General features: G+C 43.2%; 5 protein-coding genes and 1 long non-coding RNA gene across 6 annotated transcripts in view; 3 read left to right on the forward strand and 3 right to left on the reverse strand.

The window, feature by feature from the left end:
* Positions 1-1,311: 1,311 nt before the first annotated feature.
* gata1a (GATA binding protein 1a) lies at positions 1,312-5,491 on the forward strand. Its single transcript, XM_068720220.1, has 6 exons — positions 1,312-1,423; positions 3,043-3,277; positions 3,376-3,876; positions 4,303-4,448; positions 4,577-4,702; positions 4,811-5,491. The coding sequence occupies exons 2-6, from the start codon at positions 3,064-3,066 to the stop codon at positions 5,096-5,098; spliced, it is 1,275 nt and encodes a 424-aa protein (XP_068576321.1). The 5' UTR covers positions 1,312-1,423; positions 3,043-3,063; the 3' UTR covers positions 5,099-5,491.
* Positions 5,492-9,204: 3,713 nt separating this feature from the next.
* Positions 9,205-11,939, reverse strand: LOC137879464 (bcl-2-like protein 1). The gene is made up of 3 exons (XM_068720191.1): positions 11,818-11,939; positions 10,520-11,172; positions 9,205-9,798 (listed from the first exon to the last, which is right to left on the reverse strand). Exons 2-3 carry the CDS (start codon positions 11,042-11,044, stop codon positions 9,658-9,660), a joined length of 666 nt encoding a protein of 221 aa, XP_068576292.1. The 5' UTR covers positions 11,045-11,172; positions 11,818-11,939; the 3' UTR covers positions 9,205-9,657.
* A 690-nt stretch (positions 11,940-12,629) lies between these two features.
* Positions 12,630-17,269, reverse strand: adnpa (activity-dependent neuroprotector homeobox a). Its single transcript, XM_068719994.1, has 4 exons — positions 16,857-17,269; positions 15,944-16,056; positions 15,517-15,609; positions 12,630-15,414 (listed from the first exon to the last, which is right to left on the reverse strand). The coding sequence occupies exons 2-4, from the start codon at positions 16,049-16,051 to the stop codon at positions 13,075-13,077; spliced, it is 2,541 nt and encodes an 846-aa protein (XP_068576095.1). The 5' UTR covers positions 16,052-16,056; positions 16,857-17,269; the 3' UTR covers positions 12,630-13,074.
* A 233-nt stretch (positions 17,270-17,502) lies between these two features.
* Positions 17,503-22,843, reverse strand: si:dkeyp-97e7.9 (DEP domain-containing mTOR-interacting protein). The gene is made up of 9 exons (XM_068719998.1): positions 22,761-22,843; positions 22,508-22,686; positions 22,268-22,391; positions 21,794-21,972; positions 21,308-21,520; positions 21,092-21,214; positions 20,891-20,961; positions 20,403-20,507; positions 17,503-20,301 (listed from the first exon to the last, which is right to left on the reverse strand). The coding sequence occupies exons 1-9, from the start codon at positions 22,841-22,843 to the stop codon at positions 20,176-20,178; spliced, it is 1,203 nt and encodes a 400-aa protein (XP_068576099.1). The 3' UTR covers positions 17,503-20,175.
* Positions 21,101-27,540, forward strand: part of LOC137879361 (uncharacterized) — a 30,045-nt gene continuing 23,605 nt past the window's right edge. Inside the window, exon 1 of the long non-coding RNA XR_011103741.1 lies at positions 21,101-21,183. This is a non-coding gene — a long non-coding RNA (uncharacterized lncRNA). The remainder of the gene's footprint in view (positions 21,184-27,540) is intronic.
* Positions 25,233-27,083, forward strand: mafbb (v-maf avian musculoaponeurotic fibrosarcoma oncogene homolog Bb). The gene has a single exon (XM_068720434.1). It carries the CDS (start codon positions 25,522-25,524, stop codon positions 26,485-26,487), a length of 966 nt encoding a protein of 321 aa, XP_068576535.1. The 5' UTR covers positions 25,233-25,521; the 3' UTR covers positions 26,488-27,083.

Here is a 27,540-nt window from a genome sequence, read left to right on the forward strand (position 1 = left end):
AGCATGATAACCTCATGCCCGCAAAAATGACATGATCATATGAGCACACATAGGGATTTTGTCAGCCTACATTTCAAAACCTACGCTGACGTTGTCAGTGGTCATTAGTGGACTATTTCCACACCTGGTTACATGTACCATGTTTCTAAATCCTCCAGATGCCCAGGTGAAGAGGATATTTCTGTACCTCTCTGTATTTCCTGATCCCTGTCTCATCAAAAAGTTCTGTGGAGTTCATTTGAACCCTTGCTGATCTTTAACCTATTCTGCATTTTGTCTCTGTCAGCAGGAGACTTTCATGCCAAGCAACTGTAGGAAGAGTGAAAAGTTTAGGGAAGTACATGATTAAATTACAATTTGATGCCACAGTTACCTATATTGATTTGCATCTGACCTAACTGATGCAGTTCACCTGCACACCCACACCACGAGGATATCATAGTCATTTAACTGCTGCAGGTTCTTTGGGTGGCGGAAAAAAAAAGAATAGGAATTTTTTAAAAGGCCTCAATTCTTCCCAACTGTTTTTCTCCCCTGATTTCCCTGAAAACTGTAAATGAACAAAGAGAGAGGAAAGTTGAGGAGCTGCTTTGACTACCAAATGGCCGGGACAGTGTCGGGCTTGTGCGGCACCAGGCCGCGTCCAGACCATATCTCTCCCCCATGATTGCAGCTCCTCTCCCGATTTGCATTACTGTGTTCCACTCTAAGCTTTGCTGGACCACAAAGAAATTGAGTCTTTGCATTTTAAATTCGCTTTGTTCAAATGTCGGTCGACTCTTTTCCATGTGTGCCCGGTCTTATCGGGGGCTGTATGCACATTTCATCAACAGACGAAAAAGCACTCACCTTGCACGCCCTGGAAGAGCTGCATGACGTCCTCTGTTTTACAGTGACGTGTGCATATCTGTGCAAACATGAAATCTTAGAAATATAAACCCAGTCAGATGTTTCTATCTATCAGCAACACCTAATTGTTTGATAATGGCCATGGGTGCTTTCAGTGTGGAAATCATCAGATACAAACATGTTATCGGTACGCTACCAGCACACACAGCCATAAAGGAGAAGCAGAGGAAGATTTAAAGCGGACACCTTCAGCCTTCGCATCAAAAGAAGTTGATAAGACAAACATTATCAATGGATGAACTACAGTTTGAAATTATTTTACTTTGAGAGTTGTAAATATGTTATGTCTGCCCTCATGGGTTTTTTTTCTCTCTGGACCAAAGAGGTGTGTCTTCCAAAAAGTTGTCCCCAACCCTCCCACGGACTGTCTCTTAGCCCTAAAGTTTGCTGCTGGTAGGAGAAGTTGTTCTTGTAGCCAGCAGTATAATAGTGAGATAGACGGTCCACCTGGCTCCATACATTACAGCCCTGAGTCTTTTACCGCTCACCGCGTTCATCCGTCACATCCGCTCAGGTAGGTGACCCCAGCGGCTCTTTGTCTCCTCTTGGTCCTGTTCTTCAGTAGACACCAGGGTAGAATCCAGTTGATTGAGAATATCTGTCCACAGTTGTGCGTTTGAAACTTTCACTGGTGAGGTTTTACCTCAGGCCATTTATTGCTTGACTTGTAGAGATGTGAGGACTTTGCCTTGGAGTGACGGAGACAAATGTTTTCTTACGTCTAGCTTTTCTTCATACTGTTATTATGATTATTTATTATTTGTATTAGAGGTTCTTCCTTCAATATATTGCCATGGGTCTGTGTAACTTAGTCATAAAATAAATTTGCTTTTAGGTCGCTTGGGGTTAAAGTCAGTTATATCAAATTTAATATCTCAACCTATAACTAACAATGTATCTTTTCAAGCAGGATGATAATTAAACCTCAAGTTAATTAACCATGTTCTGGTGTGAAATGCTAGTTTGGTTTAAAATGATTCAGTCTAATGTGATGATCTAAATGTGATTATTGCCGCCTGTTTTCATCACTGGATTCCTACAATCTCAAATGTGATGGTGCCTCCACAAACACGCTGTCTCACTCTGCCGTGTTCTCACACTTCTAATATGCTCTGATGAAGATCCTTTAAAACCGAAAGCTAAAATTAAAGTGTTCTCTGCATAGATTCAAGTGTGTGGATATCTGTTCTACCAGTTCACACTTCTAGTCTAACAGATTTCTATGAATCAGATGAGATTATGGCCGTGTTGTAACAGTGGAGCTGGATAAATTTAGCATTATAATAATGCTGTCTATCAGATTTTCTCAGACTTTATCAGACACTATCAGCCTCTTCTCTTTCCTCTTCTCTTTCCTCTAAAGATATGGAGCAAGAGTTTTCTTGTGTGTTTTTTGCAGCCCCCATAATATTGATTTGACATCCTGCGCTTTCATTATCTTTTTCAGTTTCATCAGTTTTACGAAGCAGTCTTCTTTTAAATATATTTTTAGGGCAGCGAACGCTCGTTCACTCTCTATGACTAAAAATTGTATCATGAGTTGTATCATGAGAGATCACGGAACAATTACCAAATAAGAACATCCCTCACAAATTGAGAAGGCTGGTGTGAAATTGTCACATAATCTTTTCAGCAGTGTGATGGGGGCTGCTGCTCATAATTTCACTTAGAAAACAACTTTTGTTTTTTTGTGGTTTGAGGGTTGTGCTGTTTGTCCACCCTGTGTAGGGTGTCCCTGAGGTCTTTTGCATTCTTCTAACTGGCACACCTATTGTAGAAAGACCACTGAGTAACCGTTTGGTCACTGGCTGCATCACTACATTTATAGACCTAGATATTAATAGTTTTTACTTTCAGCCACAGTCAAATGAGGATCCTAGAAAAGGAAGTTTGAAGAAGCCTGCTGTCGAGAGATCTTGTCCCTGATAACGTCAAGTTACATTGGTAGATTTGAAGTGTGGTGATAATGTACCCTAAATCAAAACAGTAAATCAAACAGTTATTGTGGCAAAATCTACAAAAATTGAAAATCTGATTTCAGTCTTTGAAAAAACAATCCTGACAAGGTTGCATATTTGCAGAAGTGTTAAAGCGCTGTAGATTTCTCACATGAATACTGTGGTCGTGCTGCAGGTTGAGGTGTGATCTGTCAGCATGGAGGATTCGTCAGAGCAGTCCCACTGGGTGTCTCCGGCTCTGCTCAGCTCAGATCCTCTGGCCGGTTTCTCCTCTGAGCCCGGCCTTCTTTCTTCAGGAGAAGACGGGGAGGCCTTCTTCTCAAGCCAGGACACAGACTACGCCAGCCTGCCCTCCTTCTTCTCCAACCCAAGCCACAGCCGAGCGCCACCCACCTACAGACATAGCTCGGGTCAGTGCTCTCACCTATCGCCCATCAGATCAGATCTTCTCCTCCACCCCCAAAAATCATGATCTGACTTTAATCTATTCTGTCCCGCTTTCCTAAAGTTCGACAGGTGTTCACCTCACCCAGCCTCCTGAGCAACCTCCAGCTGCTGGACGGGCCGGGCAGCCACTCCCTGAGCTCGGCCTACAACCACCCGGCCTCCACCTGGAGCCCCCTCACCAAGACCCCGCTGCACTCGCACACCCCGACCTCCCTCTACACCCCCTGCGTCACCCCCTCCTTCCCCAGCGCCAGAGACGGATACTTGTCTCCGAGCAGAGAGGGCAGGGAGAGCCCCCGGCTTCAGGAGGCCCTGAAGGCCGAGCGCCTGAGCCCGCTGGGGGGGTCGGGGGTTAGCAGCAGTTTCCTGAATCTGACTCCTGCTACTGGGAGTGTGTACTCTCCATCGTCACACTGCCACCCACACCTGCTGAGCCCCTACAGCTCGTACATGACAGGTCAACAAGAGTACAACTCTGCTGGCCTCTACTCCAGCCCTGGAGCATGGATGAGCCCCTCATACTCCCCTAAAGGCCGCAATAAGATGAGGATATCCACTCCAGGTGAGAAGAGTTGTCGTTTCCTCTGACTTCAGATCAGTTTATATTCTAAAAATAAACCACGAGGTCCATTTAGTGGCTTCAATCATATCACATGATCTTCCTCAGCAGATGGAGCTGTCCAGTTGGTCCATTTGCTTTTAGTCTCAACTTTTAAGCCCTACCTTTGAACATGGGGAGAAGTCCTTGAAGTGTTCCAAAAAAATGGACATTTGAACATTTACAATGCCGTGACAACTGGGCAAATCTCTCTTTACTGTATCAGTCAATAGAGGACCATTTGGATATGAAGACAGAATCTGTCTCCAATTATTGCCTGATTAATTTCAAGGAGGATCTGTCTCTTAAGTGTACATGTAGCATTTTGTGATAAAAAACAACAACCTTTTATATACTAAATAATGAAGTATGAACGTTTGATTATAACAGAGGCCAGAGAGTGTGTTAACTGCGGAGCCACGGCGACCCCTCTGTGGCGTCGGGACGGTACAGGCCACTACCTGTGTAACGCCTGCGGACTCTACCACAAGATGAACGGCCAAAACAGACCGCTAATCCGGCCCAAGAAGAGACTGGTAGGACCCACTGAGACGCACACCAACGCACCTTTCTGGACAAACACAATATTGCGAAATATTCGACAAATACTAAATCCTTGCCGAAGCAGTTTAAAAACCCATATTTTCTAATTTCTGTGTTTCAGATTGTCAGCAAGAGGGCGGGCACACTGTGCGCCAACTGTCACACCAGCACAACAACACTGTGGAGACGCAACGCCAACGGAGAGCCTGTGTGCAACGCCTGCGGACTCTACTTCAAACTGCACAATGTGAGTCAGGTCATTTCAAACTCACAGTTATATTCTTTTTTAAATAAATAAATACACTCGTGAATCTGCTCGTAAATGAGAAACTCATTATTTCCTTCTCGTTCCCAGGTCAACCGGCCCCTCGCCATGAAGAAGGACAGCATTCAAACGCGCAACAGAAAAGTGTCCAACAAGAACAAGAAGAGCAAGAAGGCCGCCATGTTTGAGCCGTACTCGGATATGACTCAGCCGACCTCCCTGGACGACAACTGCGGGCCCTTCTCCCTGGGCCCCGGGACTCTCCTCACCTACAGCCACGCGCCGCACCTCATACAGTCGCCATCAGCCCTGCATCCCTCCGCCTCCTTACAATACGCGCACCACCTCAACACTGGCATGATGCCCACGCTGGTGTGAAGAAAATGCACCAGAAAGTGGTGACTATTTAGGAATCAACAGCCCGCTTGCTTGCCAGTTATTTGTGTGAATTTGTACATATGCGTTTGTACATTGGACGACTTAAAATGTTGTTTATTTTCACTGTATTTGAATAGATGTTATCTGATCGCGTAGGTTATGTTCGAAGTCAGATAAAAATCACTCTACTGAGGTTGCTGCACATGTGAACACACTGATGAGGGAATTGTTTCAGCTGTGAAGATAAACGCAAAGTCTCTTCTTCATTAATCATAATGTGAAATCCTGCGTTGTTGTTTTTTTTAGTTACAGTCTCTTTTGTATTTGCAAAATGTCACCATATCGAAAATCTACAGAGGACATAATAAAAAAAGAAATGTCTGACAGAATTTATGACGGCTTTTGTTTGTGATGTCATTTGAATTCCCAGCTCAGTGAGCTGACCGCAGCAGAGCCTCCTGTGTGCGGTCATTGTGCTCCCCTGCTCAGGTATAATAGCGTCATTGTGCAGACAGCGCTACACTTTGACAGTATCATTGTACATAGCGGTTACATGCAAATTCTCCATTCTGCAGAAGTGGTAAACATTCAACTAAAGTGCGACACTTACGCCTGAGTTTTATATTTAGACCAGCGCTGCAAGTTGATGAGCAACTGAGCTCAAAACACGCACACAAGGTCATGTTTGTAGGCCCATTTGTTATTATTACTCATCACCATTTGTTTGCTCATTTTGGGATTTTTTTCATGTGTAAGATTTCCACTCTCAGGCTTGTAAAGATCAGAGGCTACAGATACTTTAGTAATGATAAGTTAAGATATAAGTTCCATGACATCACAGCTCCTCACATGCAGTTCATTTGTTCCAAAAGAAGCCAAAGAGAAAGGTGATGACTCAAAGCATCTAGACTCAACTCCCTAATGTCCCAAGTGCCAAGTATTCAGATCCTGTACTTCAGTAAACATCGCAATACCACCACTATGTTTACCATCAGGTTAAAAGTCATCAAAATCTTACTTTAGTGAAAGTATAACTATCGAAACACACTCAAAGCATCACATGTTAAAGTATATGGAGGAGAATGGCCCCAGAGATATATTTTATGTCACATTAAAGGTTGATTATTACTCATGTAAAGACATTTAGAAGTTGGAGCTGGGACTTGACGTACTGTTGGGCGGTTTAATCTGCAACAATGAGCTGAAAACAAAATCTAATAGTGTGGAGTAAATGATTCAATATCTATATGGTAAAACTGTAGCAGAGCAGAAGTATGAAGTAGCAGTAAAATGGAAGTACCCAACTGAAATACTTCAGTCATTTCCACCACTATTAATGAGCACATTACACAAAACTGATTTTCTCAGAATATGTCTTTCGTTATAACGCAGTTTCTATGTCAGCAGTACTTTAATTGTATCGAGCAGACATGTCATTTTCTACTGTGATGGTTGATGGTAATCCCTCTTAATAATAGAGATAACAGTTTCATACTGATCAAACTGGGACCTTGTCTTAACTGATTAGATTGGAATTATGCAGGGGAAACTCTTCCGACAGGATTTTGCTGGAAAAGACAACTGAAAAAAAGACAGAAAGAGACACGTTCAATATGTTGTAATATTCCTCTAAAGGCCATTTCCTCAGTAATGGCCTTGTATGTCAGTGCAGCGTGTTTCTCTGAGCGGCGCAGCAGGGCTGGGGTTGCTCGCTCACGACTGGGAGATGACTGATAGGTTATCACTGAGGCCACAGAGCCCAAAACCATCCACCTGCTGCCGGCACCGCCACTCTCACACTCCCTGTCAGTTAGTCAGTGAGGGGCACCGTGTACACTTTGGGTATTATGACACCAGAGAGAGTTCAAATAAATCATTGGTGTCATCTGGAGCCAGAACAAGGATTGCTGTAGGTAGATTCATTTGTAAAAAAAAAAAAAAAAAAAAGATTAAAGATTAAAGGAAGACAAACTTATAAGAAAACATAAAGATGAACTCTTTGTTGCTCCATCGTTTCAAAATCAATGTGTCATGCTTTGGTCAAATTAACCCAGTCAGGTTTCATAATCTGTAGATAAAAAAAATTTTTTTATCACACACATCACTGAGTGTGTTTTCACAGTCGATTTGTACACGCTTCACTGCAGGGAGGAATAAGACTTTCATTTATGCACTGCCCTGCAGCCATCTGGGCATACCACACACTCATGACACTGACACACACACACACACACACACACACACACACACACACACACACAAACACACACACAAAGCCACTGCTATCAGTATTTTGGTGATAAACCAACTTTTAGGCACATTTTTAATATAAGCATTTTGCCAAGTTACTTATCAAACACCTGAGCAGAACAAAACTATTGTTGGTGCGGCTTAACTTCATTAGCAGTCAACCATTGCTATTATGAACTCCCCTGATTCCCCCAGGACCTTGATGATGGGAATTGAATGTATTGACGGCCTGCATGTGAGGTAACAGGGTGAGTCAAGGGGGTTTCAGTCCACAACATTTACCCTAAATCACATTAAAGCGGAGAACATTTCAAAATCCACATTGTTTCCCTCCTCAACAATTATCAGAATTGGTAAAACAATCACAAGACAAGTAATAAAGTGCTAAAAAATGAAAGTCATTAAATTGACTGCCTCTGTCTGCTGTTTATCTAGAGCTGTGGCCGCCAGCTCTGCTCTGAGGGAAATGGCAACAAATGACAGGGATAGATTAGCAACCACAGGCCTGCTGAAGTTCACTCACAAGGCCATCCGTTGGTGGCATTCTCTCTCTTTTGCTCCTTCAGGGTTCGTCTCTTTTCCCTATTCAGCCTGCTTCATCCTGCAGAGCTGAACAACGTCCTCTCAGTTATATTAGAAACTGTTATGATAACAGGGGAGCAAGAGTTTTGATAATGAGTTGGTTTTTTTTTTATCTTTGACACTCTGGGAGACTCTATGAAATAATTGATTATAACCATCCTCGGTCAAATTCATGTTTTGATTGTGCGTGATTTCAAACAACAGCTTTCCTGAAGGAGAAGACCGTTTTTTACTAACAGAACACATGTCAACACTACAGCGTTATATCTACAGCCAGAAATAAATTGGAGCTAAATGTAAGTACCACAGCATGATGGCCGACACGCTCCGTTTGAAACACGTGGTGCACGTGCACCCCCTAGAGGTAAGAAGACAACACCGCAGCTCTGGTGTTTCTCCAACTGACAGGATGTAGAACTCTACACACTGCAGTTAAGAGATAACACACATTTATGCGGGTGTGCAGCTCATATTGTCATGTAAATAGCTGGTGCACACTATGATGGCACAGAGCTGAATATCAATAGAGGGAGGCTCCATGTTATATGACACCAAGAGGATTGAATCAAGAATATCAAGAATATGAAATAAAACTGAGTCTGTAAATTTGGACATATTTTGGGAATAGCTTCTATTGTCTCGATATACACGTTTGTTTAAAAGAATAAGAGTTGAGTTTATCTGGTTAAAGACACGTTTCATGCATTCCCTCATGTATTATATTTTGATGTACCCTTTCATGTTAATATTTGGGGTGTTTTTGATATAAACAAGATGTTTTGCTATACTTGATATATTTTCAATGTATTGATGTGTAATTTCTGGTTTGGAGTCAGTTTGCAGGCATTACTCCTTTCATCCCTTTTTTTTATACAATCTCAACAATGCATTACATACCGACATTTTTTTTTTTTTTTTTATTACATGTAAACCTGTTTCCTCTGTACCTGAAAAATACACAATTTGGGCTCACATTGTTATAATGTTTTGGGGTATTTTTTTTAGCCGGATAATCAAATTGAACATTGTTTTGTTTCACTTCAATTGCAGAATAAATGATGTAAGCAGCGATTCAGAAGTCTGGAATCAGGCTACTGCGTTAATGTAATAAATAAGACATTTTAACGGGAACACTTTACAGAGCTATGGGAGTCCTGTGGGATATACGTTTGTTGGACTTAGAGTTTAGCTTGACAATACACTGTAGATGTATGTGTATGTTGACACCGGCTGCTTAACAATCTATAAAACAAACAAACAAAGAAGACACGAGAAAAACATAAATATATTTATTTTTTGAAGCATGCCTAAAACTCCAGTACAGCCAACAAAAGGAGCTGAGCATTACACAGTGAAAAGGAAGTATAACTTATATTCTGTCAGTTCGTAAGTAATAAAAATTGGTCCTTGGATAACTGTTCCACTGTCTCTTAGCTTATCAGGTTCATTTAAAGCACTTCCAGTCAGGAGAATAACACCCTTTAACAACTGAAAAATCTGCTGTGTGTCAAAAAAAAAAAAAAAAAAAGACAGGACAAAGCGGGGTGAGGAGTGTAACAACTCACCAAGCTACATATTCATGGATGCTCCCACAAACTGCTTTAGCCAACCCACATTCTGTCAGTGCACAAGCAGGCTGGGCTTTTTGTAAACATCAACTATTTAGTTTTACTTTTGTTGGCGTAGCATTACACAGGGTGTGCCGCGGTGGACGAGACGTAGCACCTTCACTGTTTCTTGGCGATGACTATACCGACTAGCACTCCCATTAGCAGCGCCACTCCAACTAGCAGCCACCTTCTCAGACTCTCCTGAGATCTCCTCGCCTCTGCAGCGCCGTCTCGCCCAAAAATCTCAGCAAAGCAGTCCTGGAATCCAAACAGACAAGGAAAAGAAGAGAGAGGGAGACATTTTGTTAGTGGACAGTGTTCAGGTTTCTGTCACATCCACATCAACGGAATACTTTTTTTTTTTCCAAATATGAAAGTGGTTACCTACAAACCTGCAATATGTCAGATAATCATATTGCACACATGCATGTTTGTCTTTGTAAATAGATTACTTTAAGGTATGGATGTATATACAGTATTCACATATGTATTAATATATTTTTTCTCATACACATTTTTTTGGTTTGTAATCGAAGGTATTGTGAGACAGCCAAAAACTAAAAAAAAAGTAAAATGAATCCTATTGTGGACTAATTAAAATCAAATCTTCAGTGCATTTTAACAGCTGTAAGAAATAATTGAATCAAGCATGAGTATACGGATGAACAGCAGAGAAGTGCACAATGCAGCAGGAGTAGTTTGAGGCCATTACTCTTGAGTCGCCTTGGAAATTAGTTGTAACTGCTGTGAGTCCAAGCTGACTGCAGCTGCTCTCCTCCATGAAAATAAAGCTACAACCTTTCAGAGCCACCTTAAAGGCCTCTAGGCAGCGAGTATCCGATAGTCGTGTTGGTTTGTCTTTTAAATTGTGTGATGCGATGTAGAACTCATGGGGATACCGATCTGTATCGGGTCCCTGGACACAGTACCAGTGCCTTAAATGAAGCTGCATGTTGAGCTCATCCCCTGGCCGACTCACCCATCCTCCCTGGCTCTGGATCCATCCACTGATGTGCTCGTCCAGGTACATGGTCATCCAGTCAGCGATGCGGGAAACCAGCTCGCTCATATCCTTCTCAACGCACTCCACACACAGCACGCCGCCGAAGGCAAACAGGCCCACTACGCGGCCCCAGTTGACTCCGTCCTTGAACACCTCGTCCATCACGCTCTTGAAGCTGTGGTAGGCCGTGTCAGGGGTGATGTCTAGCTGCGAGGAAAGGTCACTGAACGCTTGCGAGAAGAGCAGTTCAAACTCATTTGCAGAGTCCCGTAGAGCTGCCTTTACAGCCTCCGTGTCGCCACACGGGGGCGACGACATCCCCGGCTGGCCGGCCCCATTGCTGCTGTTGACCAGCGAGCCGTTATTGGAAGCCGAGTTGATCTTGTCTCCCTCCGACCTCCCACCAGCATCCTCCGGCCTCAGCACAGAGACCGGGTGGTTCTTCTGAGACAGCTTGTAGCTTATAAAGAACTCCACCAGCTCTCTGTTAATGTTCGACATTATTTCCACAAAGTGAAACCTCCAACACCAGTCTAATACCACCCCATGTTTCCTCCTGCCATTCCTCTCAGTCTGGCAGCTGCCACATTAGAGCTTCTCCTCCTTATGTTGCAGCTGGCAACTGAAGCCTGGAAGCATACAGGAATGAGAAGAAAGAAAGAAAAAAAAGCTTACATTAATTCCTGTAAGAAACCATTTTTATGTGTTTTAGCATCCAGTTTCAATTCATTGATTTATGTGAAACTCCCAAAACTTGCTTGAGTAGTGTAACCCATCACAGACAACATCATGTCTGTCCAATTATCATTATGGGGCAATACTGTTTGATTGATTTGAAATATCTCCACAGCATTAGCACACAATGATACTGAAATGTTCACTGCACGTTTCAGCCATCTACTGATAGATTTGTACTACTACAGTACAGACAAAACTGTAATGGCAAGAAAAAGGGCAACCTGAAATCTAATACTCCCTTAAAAACATTGTAAAATAAGCGCTAGCTAACACACATTAGCTAAATAGCAGCCTTACAAGCTCAGCACAGTGAAGTCCAGTAGCGTTAAATGATTACAATGTATATGAAGTGCGTCTAACGTAAGATGCCGACCTGTCACCGCTGACAGCTACAAGTCACGTAGATACTACCAGTTTTAGCTTCATGTGCTAACTAGCTGTTTATAAACAGTCCATAGGAAAACGCATCAAAACCGACTACAAGCTAAAACCCATGGGACGTATATGAGGTTATCGTCGTTAACAGTTATACTTACAACTGCTAAAATGTTGTTTTCCCTTTCAGAGTGCAGCTATGGAGTTACTAAAAGCTGTAGTTGTGAATGCAGACACAATATGGACATCTTTGCAGCTGCAGACTCTGTGGCCTGTGACTGTGATGCACGCTGGCAGTTGGCCAATTCCGCTACTGTACCAGCCTTAAGTCCCGCCTTCTTCGAGCAGCTGCACCAATCAACAGATTGCAACAGACCGGAAGTTAAGGGGCCCCTTGAAAGCAACATTCATTGGAAAAACGTGTACGTTTGTTCTGGATAGATTTCACATGGACGGAGTCCAAAACCTGCGTCGTAGTTTCAATTTAATACTACAGCAGTCTGGAATATTCGTGTTCAGAAAGCTAGAAATATTTTAATATTTAGTTTAAAATTAACATTAAAACATGTGCAATGTTTCACTTGCAAATATAAGCTTATTTTGAGCATTTGCGCATTGTTTTTTTTGGTACTAAAATGTGTTTAACTGTTTAAAGTAGTGAATACAACATTTTGTAATAAATATACTTTAACAAAAGCATGTATTTGCAAATCTTTTGCTATCATTTCCTCTCCCTATTAAGTTAGGGTATAGAATAAATAAATAAAAAGTGAGATTTAAGTTTAGTTTCCATTACTTTCCTTTTCAGATTAGGCATCAACATGAAAAACTTCTTAAGAACCTATTTCACATCTCTTTAACTTTTAATGCTCTACTATGCTCTGTACAAATAGTTTTTTTAAATGCCCGTTGTATTTAATTTTTATTAAACACCTTAAACAAATGAGCATTGTCACAGATTGAGTCATTGAAGTAGGGAAAAAAAATCAAATGTTTTTATTAAACAAACCTATTTATTAAAACATGTACATAAGCAATTAGCATATCCTACATGTTCTAAATGTGAAATGACAACATGGTACAGTTCTTTGTCAGAGGGAAAAAAAACACATGGAAGTAGGCATAATGATTTCCTAAATCTTGTGACAATTAAAAGTGAATAATAGAATGTATGAAGAAACTAACGAAGAAAGGCTAAAATATATATACAATGTCACATATGCCATATTTATGCATTATAATGTAACTTTTTCTTCCTTCTATCCAGAACTGGTAACAAGGTCAACATCTAGAATTGAAGCGCTTTTGTCACCCATGCCATTTGACCGAACATTTGTGATTTGAACTGGCTTTTTTCTTCTTCTTCATTTTAATTTATACAACTTCTCTCAACCAAGGCATACTGCAAAGCAGGGACACTAACAGGAAGTGATCAAAGCATCTGCGTTCCCATCTTGCAAAGAGCTCTCCTTCTCTGTAGAGGAGTCGGCTGTGTTCAAAGGTTCCGTCTCTTCATTCAGGTCTGCTGCCTCCTCAGATTTTACATTCTCGTCTTGGTTTGTGTCAACATCTCCATTCTCAGTAGGTCTATCCTCCGTTTCTGGTTCGCTGTCTGAGTCGATGGAAATTGTCTCTGCGCATGTACTGAGTTTTAAGGTACAGTTTAGTGTCTCACACTGCTTGTTTTGGTCTGTGCTTGGAGTGCCAGACTTGAGGCCTCCAGATCTCCCTGTTGCGGTGCCACTAAGCTTGCTCTCCACAAAGATCAAGTCATGCTTAACTTTCTTCAGAGCGTGCATGTCAAAGCCGAGCAGCACGGACAGCTTCTTGGTCTCACATAGTCTCTCGCACACCTTTCGCTTGGCTGCAAAGTGACTAGCAATGTCAGATTTCCAGAGCCACAGACTCGCAGAGAGCTTCTCCTCTTCTTGAGTCGAGAGGTATGGTCGTCGGTTGAAGTAGGAAGTCAGGAAATCTTTCCTGGCCTCATAAGTCTTGTGCTCATAGCTTCTAGGATCCAGAGCGAGGCCATCAGATTCGGACTGATTCCCAACAGTTGTGGAGGAAATCTTTGATTCCTTGCTCAGTTTCATCTTCTTGGGGTTGGACATGGCCTGCATCGGCGGCTGCCTCTTGAGGAAGCCAGCCCCCGATGAGTTGAGAGTCAAGGCGGACTTGAAGCCTTGGCCTGCCTGGTTCCTACCAACCGCCCTGCACTGCACAAGATGCAGCGTGATCGTGGAGGCAACCATGTTACTCGTGTACACTCCTAGGCAATGAATGCACTTGTATGTCATCTTTTTTTCAACGGGATGCATTGTTTGGAGCACTTGGTGTCGCTCCCTCAGGTGCATGGCCAAAGCGTCCGAGATGGGACCTTTGAGGATGGTGAAACACAGCGGACAAAGAGTCTTCCCAACCTCACTCTTGTACGGCAGTGTGGAGAAACTTCTAGCAAGTTGCTCATTTTTCTTTTCAATGATTCTGGGAGCGGTGAGTTTGACCTGAGGTGGAATATTATTCTGAGCGGGGGCAGACTGACCTTTACCATTGACCGATTCTTTCATGTTGAACGTGAGCACAACAAGCTGTACGTTACTGGACGTATCTTGTTTAAGGGTGAGATCGAAGGTTAGAGGTGATGCACCAGGGGGTCCAACAAAGTCATCAGGATGAGCCTGAGCAACGTGCTCGATGATCTTCTCTACATTGTGGAAAGCAGAGTGGCACTGTGGACAGGTGAGCCCGTGGATTAGCATGTGGTTAAGCAGTGTGTCGCTGGGCAGATAGCGGTTGCAAAGCAAACACTTGCTGGTGAAGTTGTGGATTTTCATTATGTACTTGGCCAGTGCCCAGACTCTCTTTGCCTTGTGTGCACTCTCAAAATGAGCATTGTAGAGGTTTTCAGGAAAAAGCTCATTGCAAACTGTACATATCTTCCACTTCTGTGTCTGTGCCGTGTTTACACCGGCAGTATTACTTTCAGCCAAAGAGCTGTTGCTAGGAACTGTGACGCGCATCTGACTGGCTGTGATGGAGGACAGATTCTTAACAACGGGGGCCGCTGGCTTTAAATAGCCAACAACTGGTTGTGCTGTTGGGTGAGTTCTAAGTTTTTGGCCCCTTATGGCCAGAGGAGCCTTCTGAGAAGCGACTACAGAGGACTGAGGCCTGGAGACAATAATGTTAGCATGTCCAATCATGGTGGTTACTTGAGCACCAATGCGCTCGTGGTACTCTACGACATGCTGTACTAGAGCCTCATAGCTGCGGGTGGAAAACTGGCAGCGCTTACAGAGGATGTTGTTGCCATTGACCTGATTAGCCCCATTTTTGACGGATGATTCAGGAATAATAGCAAAATACGGTGAGACAATATGCCGAAAATGTTCCCTGTAGATGTGCCTTCTCACAACGTTGTAGAGACTGTCCCGGAACGTGCATTTTTTGCAAAAGTACATTGCCTTCTCCACACCCTCTCCCTGTTTGAACCTATCGAGAAACGGTTTGTCCTTCTTTGCCAGTGCTGCTGCCTGCGAGTTTCCATAATTCTGCCGTGCTGAACTGGGTATGTGGAATATTTTAACATGCGTCTCCAAAATTCTCTTGCTTGCAGTGAACGTGCAGTATGGACAGTTGAGCAGAATTTTACTCTCAAAGATTTTCCTGTGTACATTGCGGAAGTGATTCTTGTAGCCTGAGTAGTATTTGGAAGAAAAGGGGCACTCTGTGCAGCAAAATGGCTTTGATCTGTATTCCTAAAAGACATTAGGGAGAAAAACAACAACAACAATGGCATTAAGATAAATACGGTGATTTGTGCATTTGAAAAGCCATTGGACAACAAAAGTAAGATTCACCTGGGTTTTGGAGTAAGTTGGATCCCATGCACAGATATCAAGGCAAAGACTAGCCTTCACAAATTGCTCATCAGGACAAAACTCTTTGAACTCCTGTGGAAGGATTTGAAAAGATAAAGACATTATTGTTACACCAAACAATGCTTAAGTTCACATAAAACCAGGCACGGCCGACTGCATACAGTACTTTGTAATATTAGCCACGCTGGCTTTGAACAAATGTTGCTGACTCAGCATGGATTTCAGTTGGTCTTAATTGCTTTTACATTCGAGATAAAACATTTTCTGAATACACAATTAAGATTGACAAGAGATTTAAAATACGCAGCTACAACTATCTTTTGAAACATGAAGGAAAATCATCTGTAAGCTACAAAATAAGATATGCTTTTTATATTAATTTAGAGATTCATTGAAATAAACTCACCTCTGCTGCCTCCTTGCAGTACTCCAGTCCGATGTCTCCGAGGGCTTTCTTCACTTGTTTCCTAGCTCTCCTAATTCTTGTCAGGTTGTTCACTGGAAGCTGATACATCGCTCCTGGCAAACAGAACACAAACTGCTTATTAGTTTGATAATGTTCAGGCTAATTTTAAGCCACCCAGCAAATGATGAAGAATGTTGGGGCGACTGTGGCTAAGTGGAGAGCAGGGCTGCCTTCAAATCAATCGGTCGGTAGTGCGATCCCCGGCTTCAATCTCATGTCCTTAATAAGCAAGACACTTAACTTAACCCCAAAATTGTATTTGTATGCATTTGTATTTGTAATCGCTTTGGATAAAAGCATCTGCTAAATGACCGTAATGTAATGTGTGTTTTAAAACGTAACACTATACCTTAATCAATAATTACCAACTTTAAAAAGAAACTGACTTCACAAAACAGGCGACACGCCCTTTCGACGCTTTCCTCTCTATCCAATGAATCAGTGTCAACAGATTTGACTTATCACTGGGTGACTTTCTCTATGTTCAAACACTTCAGTTTCTCCAGGGGCCCAGCACTAGTTCAGTAAGCATGCTGCAGTTAGCTGCAATTACTGATGGTTTGGATCAGACACAATGAAACAAGAGCAGATCGGACACCTGTCTTGCTTCCAGTATGTCCGTCACATGTATGTATGTTAGCTATGTAACGTTAACTGGAGTTTCACAGCACATGTTGTTAGCTCTGTAGGGCTAGCGTTAGTGTGTTAGCCAAATTAGCTGTGTCGCTCGCTCATGTATGCTTGATCACATAACATTACTTAGCTAGCACTAAAGTTAGCGCTGCATAGCCGGTTATGGTTATTTAGTGTCTTAATTTTTAACAGACGGAATCAGTCGATGCGTTTTACTCACCTTGTGATACGTCTTAAGGACTAGCTTTGCACCGGTTTCCTCACTACATAAATTGCTAACAAAAGACGGCGACCGGCTGCAGATAGATGGTGATGTTCGCTCTCCTCAGAGCCGGTGCTGATGCTCAAGCTCCACAGCTATAGCTAACTATGCTAGCTAGTTAGCTCTGACATCTGCTTTGCTGTATTAGCTGCTAGCTAGCTGGAGGAATGAAAGGCAGGGCAGAGTGGTGCACAGCTCGCTAAAGACTCCCACAAAACGGATGACTTGACAGGACCACTAAATGTACCCTAATTATTATTGTACTCGCACTGGTGGTCAGGGCCAGGCTACTAGCTACCGTTACCTATTTCAAGTGAGCCAACTCTCAATCCAAAATGGCGACGACAAAAAGACGGAAGTCGTAGCAGGGAGCTGGGTAGGGGCTGACTGGCCAAAAGTTAGTATTCATTGTGGTCGCATTATTACAATGTTTTGTTATATTTCCACTTATAAAAAAAGCTAACATTTATCACTCAGGAATTAATGTTCTCTAAAACGGCACAGGTAGTTTTGCCTATTCTTGCAGCAGCCAAGATAACCATGTTCATTGATTGATTTGTGGGGGTTTTCCCCTCAGAAATGACCACATGACCTCTGCCCATGCTAGGCTATATACAGTATAAGCTTTAATTGAAAAAAAAAAAAAATACATTACATCATGTTATATTTCATTTTCAGCAAATATGTAGTTGTGTCCAAAACAAGAGCTAGGCTTGAAAGCTGTGGTTGTTGTTGTGTTAGGCAGACACCTCTGTCAACTACTTTCTTCCCCCTGCAGGTTCACACCTCACATTCCTCAAACCCCCCTCACAGACACTCAATATACATACAATTCCTCACAATTCCCCCCTTACTTACTTTTCAAAGTGAGTATATTAAACAGTTTGCATGCAAAAAAAAAAAGTAGACAACACATTGTGCCTCTAAGGCCACATAGTTCACTGTGTTTCATTGTTGTCCAACGGTGGTGAATTGAGTCTGACTTGCTGCCGGTCTGACATGTCCTTCCACACCATTCCTGGTCCTCGTACCAGAATGTGGAACCTCGTCCTTAAACAACTCAGATTGTGTGGGAGACAGAAACGGAGACAACGGCAGTATTTCTTCCAATAAACTCTCATTTGAATACATATGCTATGTGGCTGTGAGTGGTGTTTGTCTAATTTCCAATTAGTGTATGTATATTGCATGTACAAGTTTGTCACCTAAAGTTAACTCACCCTCTGTGTTGTAATGTGTGTGCTCGTCGTTGGTCCATCACCAGGGTCCACTCCGCTTGCCTGCTGCCCCTCTCCAGTCTGTTGGCTGATTGTCGAGCCCTCCCACCACTCCTTGCTCCATGGAGAATGAGCAGCCTCTTCTCCAATGTCCGAGCTGCCACATTTATGGCACCCAAAGTCTTCAGTTGGTGTGTGTCAAAGTCTCTGCCCCTTCTTTCAGCCTCCTGTCATGGCCTGATACATTATCAGCTGGGCATCCTTGTGTCTGTGCTGACGAAACTTCTCTGTCCATGTCACACAACTCTCTTGTGTGATGTTTTCCAGGCTCATGGATGGCGAAAGGCCTTCAGTCAGGGCTGACACTGTAGTTCTTGAATGAGTCTCGTTCGTCTTCTTCATCCTCGGCGTGTTGAGTGGTAGGTGTCGTTCATGTTGTTTGTGCCTGGGGAGCGTACGGCAGCGAAGCGGAGTCCCCAGATCAGGATCCACCCGACCATGTACCTCAACTAAAAACAAGAAACAAAACAAAACAAAAACTACCCAAAGATCAGCAGTAAATGTTAGAATGCAGTTGGGTACAACGTTGTCTCATGTAGAGATAACATTTAGAAATTTACAATCCAATTCTTGGATTTCTGTGTGTCTGTGTGTGTGTGTGTGTGTGTGTGTGTGTGTGTGTGTGTGTGTGTCCGTGTGTGTGCGTGTGTGTGTGTGAGACCCCCCTTTCTGCTCCTGCAAGCAGCTGTGCATCTCTCTCTCTCTCTCTCTCTCTCTCTCTCTCTCTCTCTCTCTCTCTCTCTCTCTCTCTCTCTGCTCCAAACACGTTTTAAGTTGACCTATTTTGTAGGATAAAACTTAAAATTGACAAATAAAAATAAATAAAAAAAACCTGAAAACGTATAGATTATAGAATTAAAATGAAATTGTAAAACAATGAAAATTCAAAAATAAGAAATCACTCTATTGTAATTTCCTTTTATGATCCACTGGGTGACGTACTGTTGTAGTTCTATTTTAATTACCCCTTAAGGTTTCTGGGTAATGGAGTTTTTGAAAAATTATTATTATAGTAATTACTCCTCCAATCCACTAGGTGGTGGAGTTTCTCTTTTTCTTTTTCTTCTTCTTTTTCTACGTTTTTCAGAAAAACATGTGCTTTGTAGCTAACACAATAGGCTAACCGCCTGCATGAGCCTGTTGCTCCCACACACTTTTTGTTCCACTAAACCGGGGCTTCGCCTTTCACCAAGGAACCAGTTGCTTATTCTAGTCTCTTTTATCTAAGCTACACAGTAGCCTTGAACAACACAATACTTATACTACCTTCGTGACCTTAGTCCGCCCAGCTCACAAGATGCTACACGTCTATGACGTCACTCCCTGAAACTACACAATCCCCAGGCCTTATCTCTTATTTTCCAACTTGTTTAAGGTACATTCATCTAAAACACACAAATTAAATCACGTCAGTTTAGACTACTTACTCACTCAAACTATAACGTCCAAGCTACTCTCGTCCGGACTACTTATTTCACTCGCCCTCTAATGTTTAGGCTACCCTCATCCTCACTTATTGTTTGGACTACTTTACTCACCCAATACTATAACGTTTAGGCTACACAATTAATTATCACACACAAATATTTGTAATTCAGCTTGCAAATGTGCCTCCGCATTCAATACAGCCTTTTTAGGTACTTTAAATTTCAAGTTAATAGTACCTTACCAGCTTGCTGCGGCCTGTCCTTGTGTCCGGCCTTCAGAGACGTTGATCACAGACATTTTCCCTCTAAGTTTTCTATGTCTACCTATACAGATTTGTACTAAAACGGCTCTGTGTACCTTTTTCCTCGTGTGCACACCGAAAATGTCCGTGATCCTTGACCTCTTCAGCTTTAGTTGAAGTCCCTTCGTGGTTAGCCATTTTCTGTTAGGGTGTCAACTCTCCCGCAGACACAGGGAAGGCCGCATGTCTCCTACTGCTGCGTCTTTTGTCAGCAGAGCAGGGCCAAAAAAATCAATATAACACTCAATATACATACAATTCCTCACAGTTGTCATTCCAGCGGTTCCATAACTTCCAGAACAACAGTGCGAGGCCCTGTCATCACCAGCCTGTTGACCGTCCTGTAGTCCAGGTAGAGAACACACTGTCCGTTCACCTGGCACACAAACTGCCGCACCTAAAGAAGATGGTGTGAGGTACATGGGTTTTATTTTTGTCACAGACTAAAATATGATATATTTCCATTTTCAGTGCCATGTGTCTTAACATATATTTGACCTTAACTCCTGCAGCTGCTGAAGGGCTTCCCGGGTCAACGGCCTGCACATAACAGGGAGCCATGCCTCTGACAACAAAGCCCCAGCCCAGGTCATCTCCTATCACCTGTGATGACACGAGGGGTGAGATAAATCACACAATCTGTACAACTTAAATGGAATCATTTTGTATTGGTGAGATAAAACTCCATTAGTCCACATGGAATGAGTTTGTCTCCAAGAATGCGTTTATTTCTAATGTAAACTATGAAGGAGCCTAAATATGTAAATGCTTTGTTTTACATGGTTAATACATGAGAATGGTTTTGTGTTGACATCACAAAACATGTCGGCAAACGCTCACTCCAAGTAAGTTTCCATTTGAAAGGAATGTTTACGTTTTGTCCCTTACTTTGGAGGACTGTCATTCAATGCTGAATTAATGTTAAAATCCTAGAGATGCTATAAATATTTGCCCTACCCATGAATATGTCTATTAAAGTAACTCACCGTCAACACTCTCTTGATTAAAGGTGCCCCCGGTGCAAATAACTCTTCACATGTAAAATGTCTTCTTAGCACTGTAAAAGTGTTAAAACATTTCAAACAGTCACCATTTTCCCAGTTTCGGACCTCAATATATCTAATGCTTTTCTCTTTAAAGACATTTTTTTGGAACATTTGTCACGTGGATATTAATTACACACTTGCCTGATTTAGGATTGCATCTCACTGAAGTCGAAGGCAGCTGGACCAAAGGTCCAGAAGAGTGAAGCTGAGGGGAGCTGCCTCGACGCCCACTGGTAACCTGTTTCAGACCTTTACTTAACCTCACTGTAATCAGATTAGTAGTAACGTTATAATGCGATAGTTGACATTCACAACACAGTGTATGAAGTGCAAAAAAGGGCAGAATTTTTCTTTTACCAGACCGGAAAGCACGGTTGCCTTCCTGAGGCGGGTTTCTGTGCAGAACAAACGGGCTATCGGTGTGGCTGTCCTCTTGTGTGGACACTGCCACGTCTTCGCTGTCGTCTTGTTTGCTTTCATTCAACAGTTCAGATAGGCGGCGTCTGCGGCGAAAATTGATGCAGAACTGATAGAGCAGTCCACTGTCACAGAAATCATGCTTCTTTGCCACTAGTAGTGATGGGGGGGAGAGGAGAGAGAGAGAGAGAGAGAGAGAGAGAGAGAGAGAGAGAGAGAGAGAGAGAGAGAGAGAGAGAGAGAGCACAAAACAACACAACACAACATGTTTTACAATGGATGGGATTTTTCCACAAAGAGATGATGAGTGTATTCGCTTTAGATTGCAAAAAGTCCCAGCTGGCGACCCACTGACAGCAGCCACTGACAACCCACTTATTCCTGGTGCCACACATCAAGAAAGGGGCCATTGAGGGCTCCCCTCACCGTGCTGAATGATGCCATGCTCCTGCAATGCGCGGCACAGCTCCAGTCCCCGGCGCCGGCTCTCTGCCTCCCCGTTCTGAAGGAGCCAGTCGATCAACTGGCAGCCCGGGAAGGAGCGCTGATATGCAACGCCGTGCTCCTCTCTCAGCTGCAGAATGGAGTTCTTTTCCCCGATGAGACTAAAGAAACGGACACGAAAAAAAACACAGATCAGATGTGTCATAAACGCGCAAATTACTTTGAAAAGGTGCTGGTCGGAGCATTTCAGAAGACTAAAGTTAGCTATACATATTTGACAGGAGATTACCGTCTTGCTCTGTGTGTGTGTGTGTGTGTGTGTGTGTGTGTGTGTGTGTGTGTGTGTGTGTGCGTGCGTGCGTGCGTGCGTGCGTGTGTGCGTGCGATCACAACTAGGGTTGACAGTACAGTTCACGGTCAAACGAGAGAATACCAGCACATAACAGCAGCTCTTACTGTTCATAGAGCCGTTGTCCTCGCATGAAGACTTTCACCTCTGTGTTGAAGGGAAACGTGCCGTCGTCCTTGCGGAAACGGTACAGCAGTTTGGCATCCTTCAACACTGGCCTCTTATCACAGACTTAAGAAAAAGGCAACATACAGTTTCTAGTAAGTTTTGAAGTTGGCGTGTCTCTAAATGAAGCTACAACAACATTCATCTCCTTGCTGAAACTTGTGTTGCTGCGTCCTTCTTACCGTGGTGAAGGATGTCATGATCCATGAGGTGCTGCATGAGGCAGACGGCTGTCGCTCGATCTGGAGCTTCCTTATGGCTCACTAGCCAGTCTATCAGTTCCTGAGCCACGAGGCAGTTAGGAAACGTGCGCAGGTGGTAGCGTCGGTCCTTGATCAGTTTCCCATCGTGTAGTCTCAACCTTGAAAGTTCAAATCAGCCATATGTTTAACCTTAAACCTTGAATTTCATACTTCCCCCCATCTCTCTTCATACCTGAGTTGTTCTCCAGCAATCATGACTTCTCTTTTATGTTGTCTGGCTATGGCTTTTCTCCTGATGCTACCTGTTCGCTCCATGTTTGCCACATGAGGACTGGAGGATAAGGTGAAGCCAACTCTTAGTTATGGCCCCTTTGTATTTACAAAATAGCCATTGATACACACAGAACCCCGTTTGCCATGTGGGAAAGATGTTGTGTATACAGAAAGAAAGGGAGACAAAGACATGGTACAAAAACTGTCCCGTGTTGACATTTGTGTTCTCTTATCCTAATTCTTATTCTCAAGGCTGAAGCTATTACATGTATTTATTTATTGCATTTTGAGAGAAACAAGTGAATGACTCATGATAACCCTTTGCTAATTGTCTTCATGGTGCTAATCGTCCCGCTACAGTCCGTCAATGGACGCTGTGATGCAGGCTGTGCTTTGCAACACAAAATAGATTAAAGTCTGGATTATCTGGGGCGTCTACGGATGCTAGAGCTTCCTATAAGACGCGCCGTTATGTGTCCGCAAGGGATGAAATTGAATGAGGTCAAATTTTAAAAGATGCTAGTGACGGCGGTGCTTGTCCTCTAAAGTGAGTCTTGAAATGTGAGCGCATCTGTGCTTCCGGCCTCTCTGACAGCATACAAATCGTGCCTATACTTTGTAATAGAAACGGCAGCATCAACCTTAATTGATGATGAGGTTGAGTTTGTAGGTGGGTTGTGCACACAGAATTAATATCAAATTAATATCCATCGCCACGCAATGCTCTCAGTGCTCGGGTGCAAATACAGTGAAGCCTTGTTTCTAAGATCTGTTGTTGCAACGATGGCTTTCATTGATTGTGTGTGTGTGTGTGTGTGTGTGTGTGTGTGTGTGTGTGTGTGTGTGTGTGTCAAATGTTTTCCAGGAGGTGTGACTGTTTTCCTGCGTGTGGCTTTGCGGCGAAATGTGACCCCAGTGTCTGCTGGCGATGTGCTCTTAAGCTGTTAGCGTCCTATCTTTAGCATAATGTCCCTGAGCCATCCTTGCTCAGTCACACTGTCTCCTCTTTTCCTTTATTCCCAGCAACTAAAGCTGACTGAAACAATACCTCTGCGTTCTTGGACAGCACTTTCTATTGGTTTTGGCTCGAGTCCTCTATCTTGTCAGTAAAGCTTTCACTATCTTTGGAGTAAGTCCTGCCTGTGATGGTCGTGTCAGGGCAGGAACGTCGCTTAACCCCTTTGATACCATGTGCAGCTGTGGCACCTCTGGACACCGCTAGGGTTGACGTCCCCGAATCAGACGGCACATCCTGGAACATACCCGTTTTTTTTTTTTGTTGTGCCAGAGATGTTGCCGAGCTGTTGTCAACGGTGTTCATGATTTATGGTGGGGATGCGTTGCCCTTCTCTGGCTGCCGGGGCTCAGGGCCGACCTTTCGGAAAATCAACATGTGTTTAAGGGCTCTGCCACAGATGTTTTGAGCTCTCTGTGCACACGGTCCATGAACGCAACAACCCTATGAAAATAATCCAGAATTCTGCTCTGTAACTTTTTAAAACGGGAGCGATAGAGCCCGGTAATGTCCCCAAAACAAATCATTAAAAAACAAGCAAGCATGTATACAATTTAAGAAAACATAGAAGGTGATGGAAAGCCTTGTGATATGACCATTGTTTCCAAAATGTTTTTGTCTGAACTGATCTAACAACATGAAATGTTTGACTTCCATCCGTGGCATGAACAAACACTCCGTTTTTTAATTCACATACAAAACATAGGCGTGAGTTTGCTGGCCACAGAAGTTGTTCCTCTTATGAAAATCTGTGACGGTTCAGACTTCATAGAGTGGATTTTAAAGATTGGGACTGCTGCGGTGTATGCACGTGGCCACCAGGTGTCAGTGTTTTCCTGTGTACTAACTAAAGAGCACAGCGAACACAATAGTGTCAACTGAATAGTCTCGCCTTTTTGTTGTTTAGGTGAATTGAGGCATTTGCAACAACTTATATAAATCACCACAAATTCAGTCACAGATTTAAATTAATTCATGGCTGAAGGAAAATAATATTAGTATACATTTGAAGTAGGCAAGAGTGACCCCGTATGTTTTAGTGTATTGGCTTGAAAAACAATAAAAGCACTGCCTGGACGAGCCTGGGTGTGAAGGTATTTTTTTGACCGGGTCTCGTACACACTGTGATAAATCTAAACAAACACGTGGCATAAATAGGCCTAAATGTAAAATGGAGGACAAGTCAAACAGTTAAAAAAAAAAAAACATATTGCAGAAGATGGTGTTCCGCTGTGCAGACATTTATAGGTTTTGGTCAAATGATCATCACGAACAGCCCGTTGGGGGGAGGGACAGGCTCGTAGCAGCTCTTATGCAAATCGGCCTGCTCAGCGGGTTTTTATTGGAGAGCAGCGTGGAGGTGTAGCCTGGAAGGCGTGACATCATGCCAATGCAGCTTTATGAAGAAAGTGCGCTTCTCCTGAGCAGGCAGAGAGGTGCGTCCGGTCCGCTGGCGTCATCGGTGGACTTATTGTGTGGCGACTGAAGCCAAACAAGCTGCGCGGTGCAGAATCTCCAGCTCGCACAGAGTTTGATACGGTGGGAGGCTTTTACGCACGCATGTTTTTTCTCTCTCTCGCCCTTCTGAACTGAAAGCAAAGTTTGGGATTACTGCCATTTTTCGAAAGTAAGCGCGATTTCGCTGACTGTATGAAATAGCTTTGGACACTCGGAGCTCTCCGAAGAGACCAGCTTGCCAGTTAATATGAGCGATTCGCATTTGGGACTGCAGAAAACCCCCATGGATTTCGTCAGCGACTTCGACTTGATGAAGTTCGGCGTTAAGAAGGAGGCGATGCAGGGGATCGACCGCTCCTTCGTCGGGCCATGCAGCCAGCTCCAGAGACCGGACTCCGTTTCCTCCACCCCCGGCAGCACGCCTTGTAACTCGGTACCCTCATCGCCAAACCTCAATCCAAACGAGCAGAGAAATAACCCCGGGGGCGACCAGTTCTGGATACCCAACAACGGGGGTTACCCTCAGCAAATGTACCCTCAAGCTTTTGGTCTGACACCCGAGGACGCAATGGAGGCCCTAATCGGCGCCACGGCGCAGCAGGGACATCCATCTGTGCCCCACGGCCACCAGCCGCCACATTTCCAAGCCGACTACGAAGGGTACGGCCAACTCAACGAGCCTGTCCAGCACTACGCGGGACTCCCGGGTCACCCCGACATGCAAGGGATCCACAGCAGTCACTGCCAAGACCCGTATATCAAAGATGACATGGGTTGCGAGTCTGATGAGTCGCCGGAGGACAAGGAGGACCTCGGTGCGCACCACCAGCACAGCCGCCACGGACGGCTGTCCAACGCCGACGACCACTTCTCAGATGACCAGCTGGTGTCGATGTCCGTCAGGGAGCTCAATCGGCTCCTCAGAGGCCTCGGCAAGGACGAAGTGATGCGTCTGAAGCAGAAGCGCCGAACCCTGAAAAACCGAGGTTACGCACAGTCCTGCCGTTACAAGCGCGTCCAGCAGAAGCACGTTTTGGAGCACGAAAAGACCAGCCTGGTGTCACAGGTTGAGCAGCTGAAACATGAACTGAACAGACTGATGAGGGAGAGGGATGCATACAAAATAAAATGTGATAAACTGTCCGGTGCAAACTGTTACCACGAAACTGGGTCTACCAGTGACAACCCTTCCTCACCCGAGTATTTAATGTGACTTTGTTAAATTTCCTGCAGAACTGATACTTTTCCATGGGGAGGCATTATGTTGACAACTCGCTTTGCTTTTTAAACAAACAAGCCCGTGGATTCACCAAGTTGTAATTAATGTTGGACAAAAGGATATCGCTCAAATCATTGTAATAGATACAACTAGGCAACAAGTTATGATACAAAATTACAATAAGGCATGCATGCAGGACATGCATGAGATGTTTTTTTCTATACAGGCGTATCTGTATTTTGTCTGAAAGGACATACTTGAAATCAGAGAATATTTCCTTTTTATTAATATACAACTTTAATCCTTCTGCATTAGTTACTCATCAATCTTTATTTTAGTGATTTTGCTTTGCTTAGTTTTTGTAGCTCAAATTATATTTTGTGTCCATGCTTCCTTAAAATAGACGACATACAAAGAAGAATTCTGTTTAAATGGCATTTCTATTATTTTCTATGAAGCTGATTCTGCTGGACAGATGTTTTCCTTATTTGCTTTTCTTTTTAAGATAATATATGATTATGCAAATTGTTTTTCATCCACTATGTTTTTAATTTGCTATGGATCAATAAAACTATTGTGACTTTTTAAAATTGTGTCTCATCTGCTGATAGAATTACTCTCTCACAAAAAACAATGTCCACACAGTGAAATATTCAGGCTACCTCAAATGCACAGTTTCCTTTCAAGTTTCTCATACACCGTAATTATTAGTACTGTAGTTTGTGATTCTTACGAGAGCCTACAACATTTAAAAAATTCACACACAATATACAATGAAAAAAATGCTAAATCCACAGAAGGAAACACACACTACATTAAATTCTAATATTAAAATCTCTTGGATAGGAATATATAAATTAAACTGATTTGTGTGCAGTGTAGACGACGACACGCACAAAACATTGCCTCGACTATAACTAACATTACACTATGACCCCATCATTTTTTAAAATATACATCAATTCTACTTTTTTGTTTTATTATTATAAGACGGCCAAAACAAGGAGCGCAGTAACGGCGTTGTGTATCTGTTGGTTTGGTGGTGAA

The sequence above is a fragment of the Cebidichthys violaceus genome, unplaced genomic scaffold (assembly GCF_023349555.1).
Source record: "Cebidichthys violaceus isolate CVI_PGR_0920_01 unplaced genomic scaffold, fCebVio1.0.p SCAF_25, whole genome shotgun sequence".
Classification (NCBI taxonomy): domain Eukaryota; kingdom Metazoa; phylum Chordata; class Actinopteri; order Perciformes; family Stichaeidae; genus Cebidichthys; species Cebidichthys violaceus.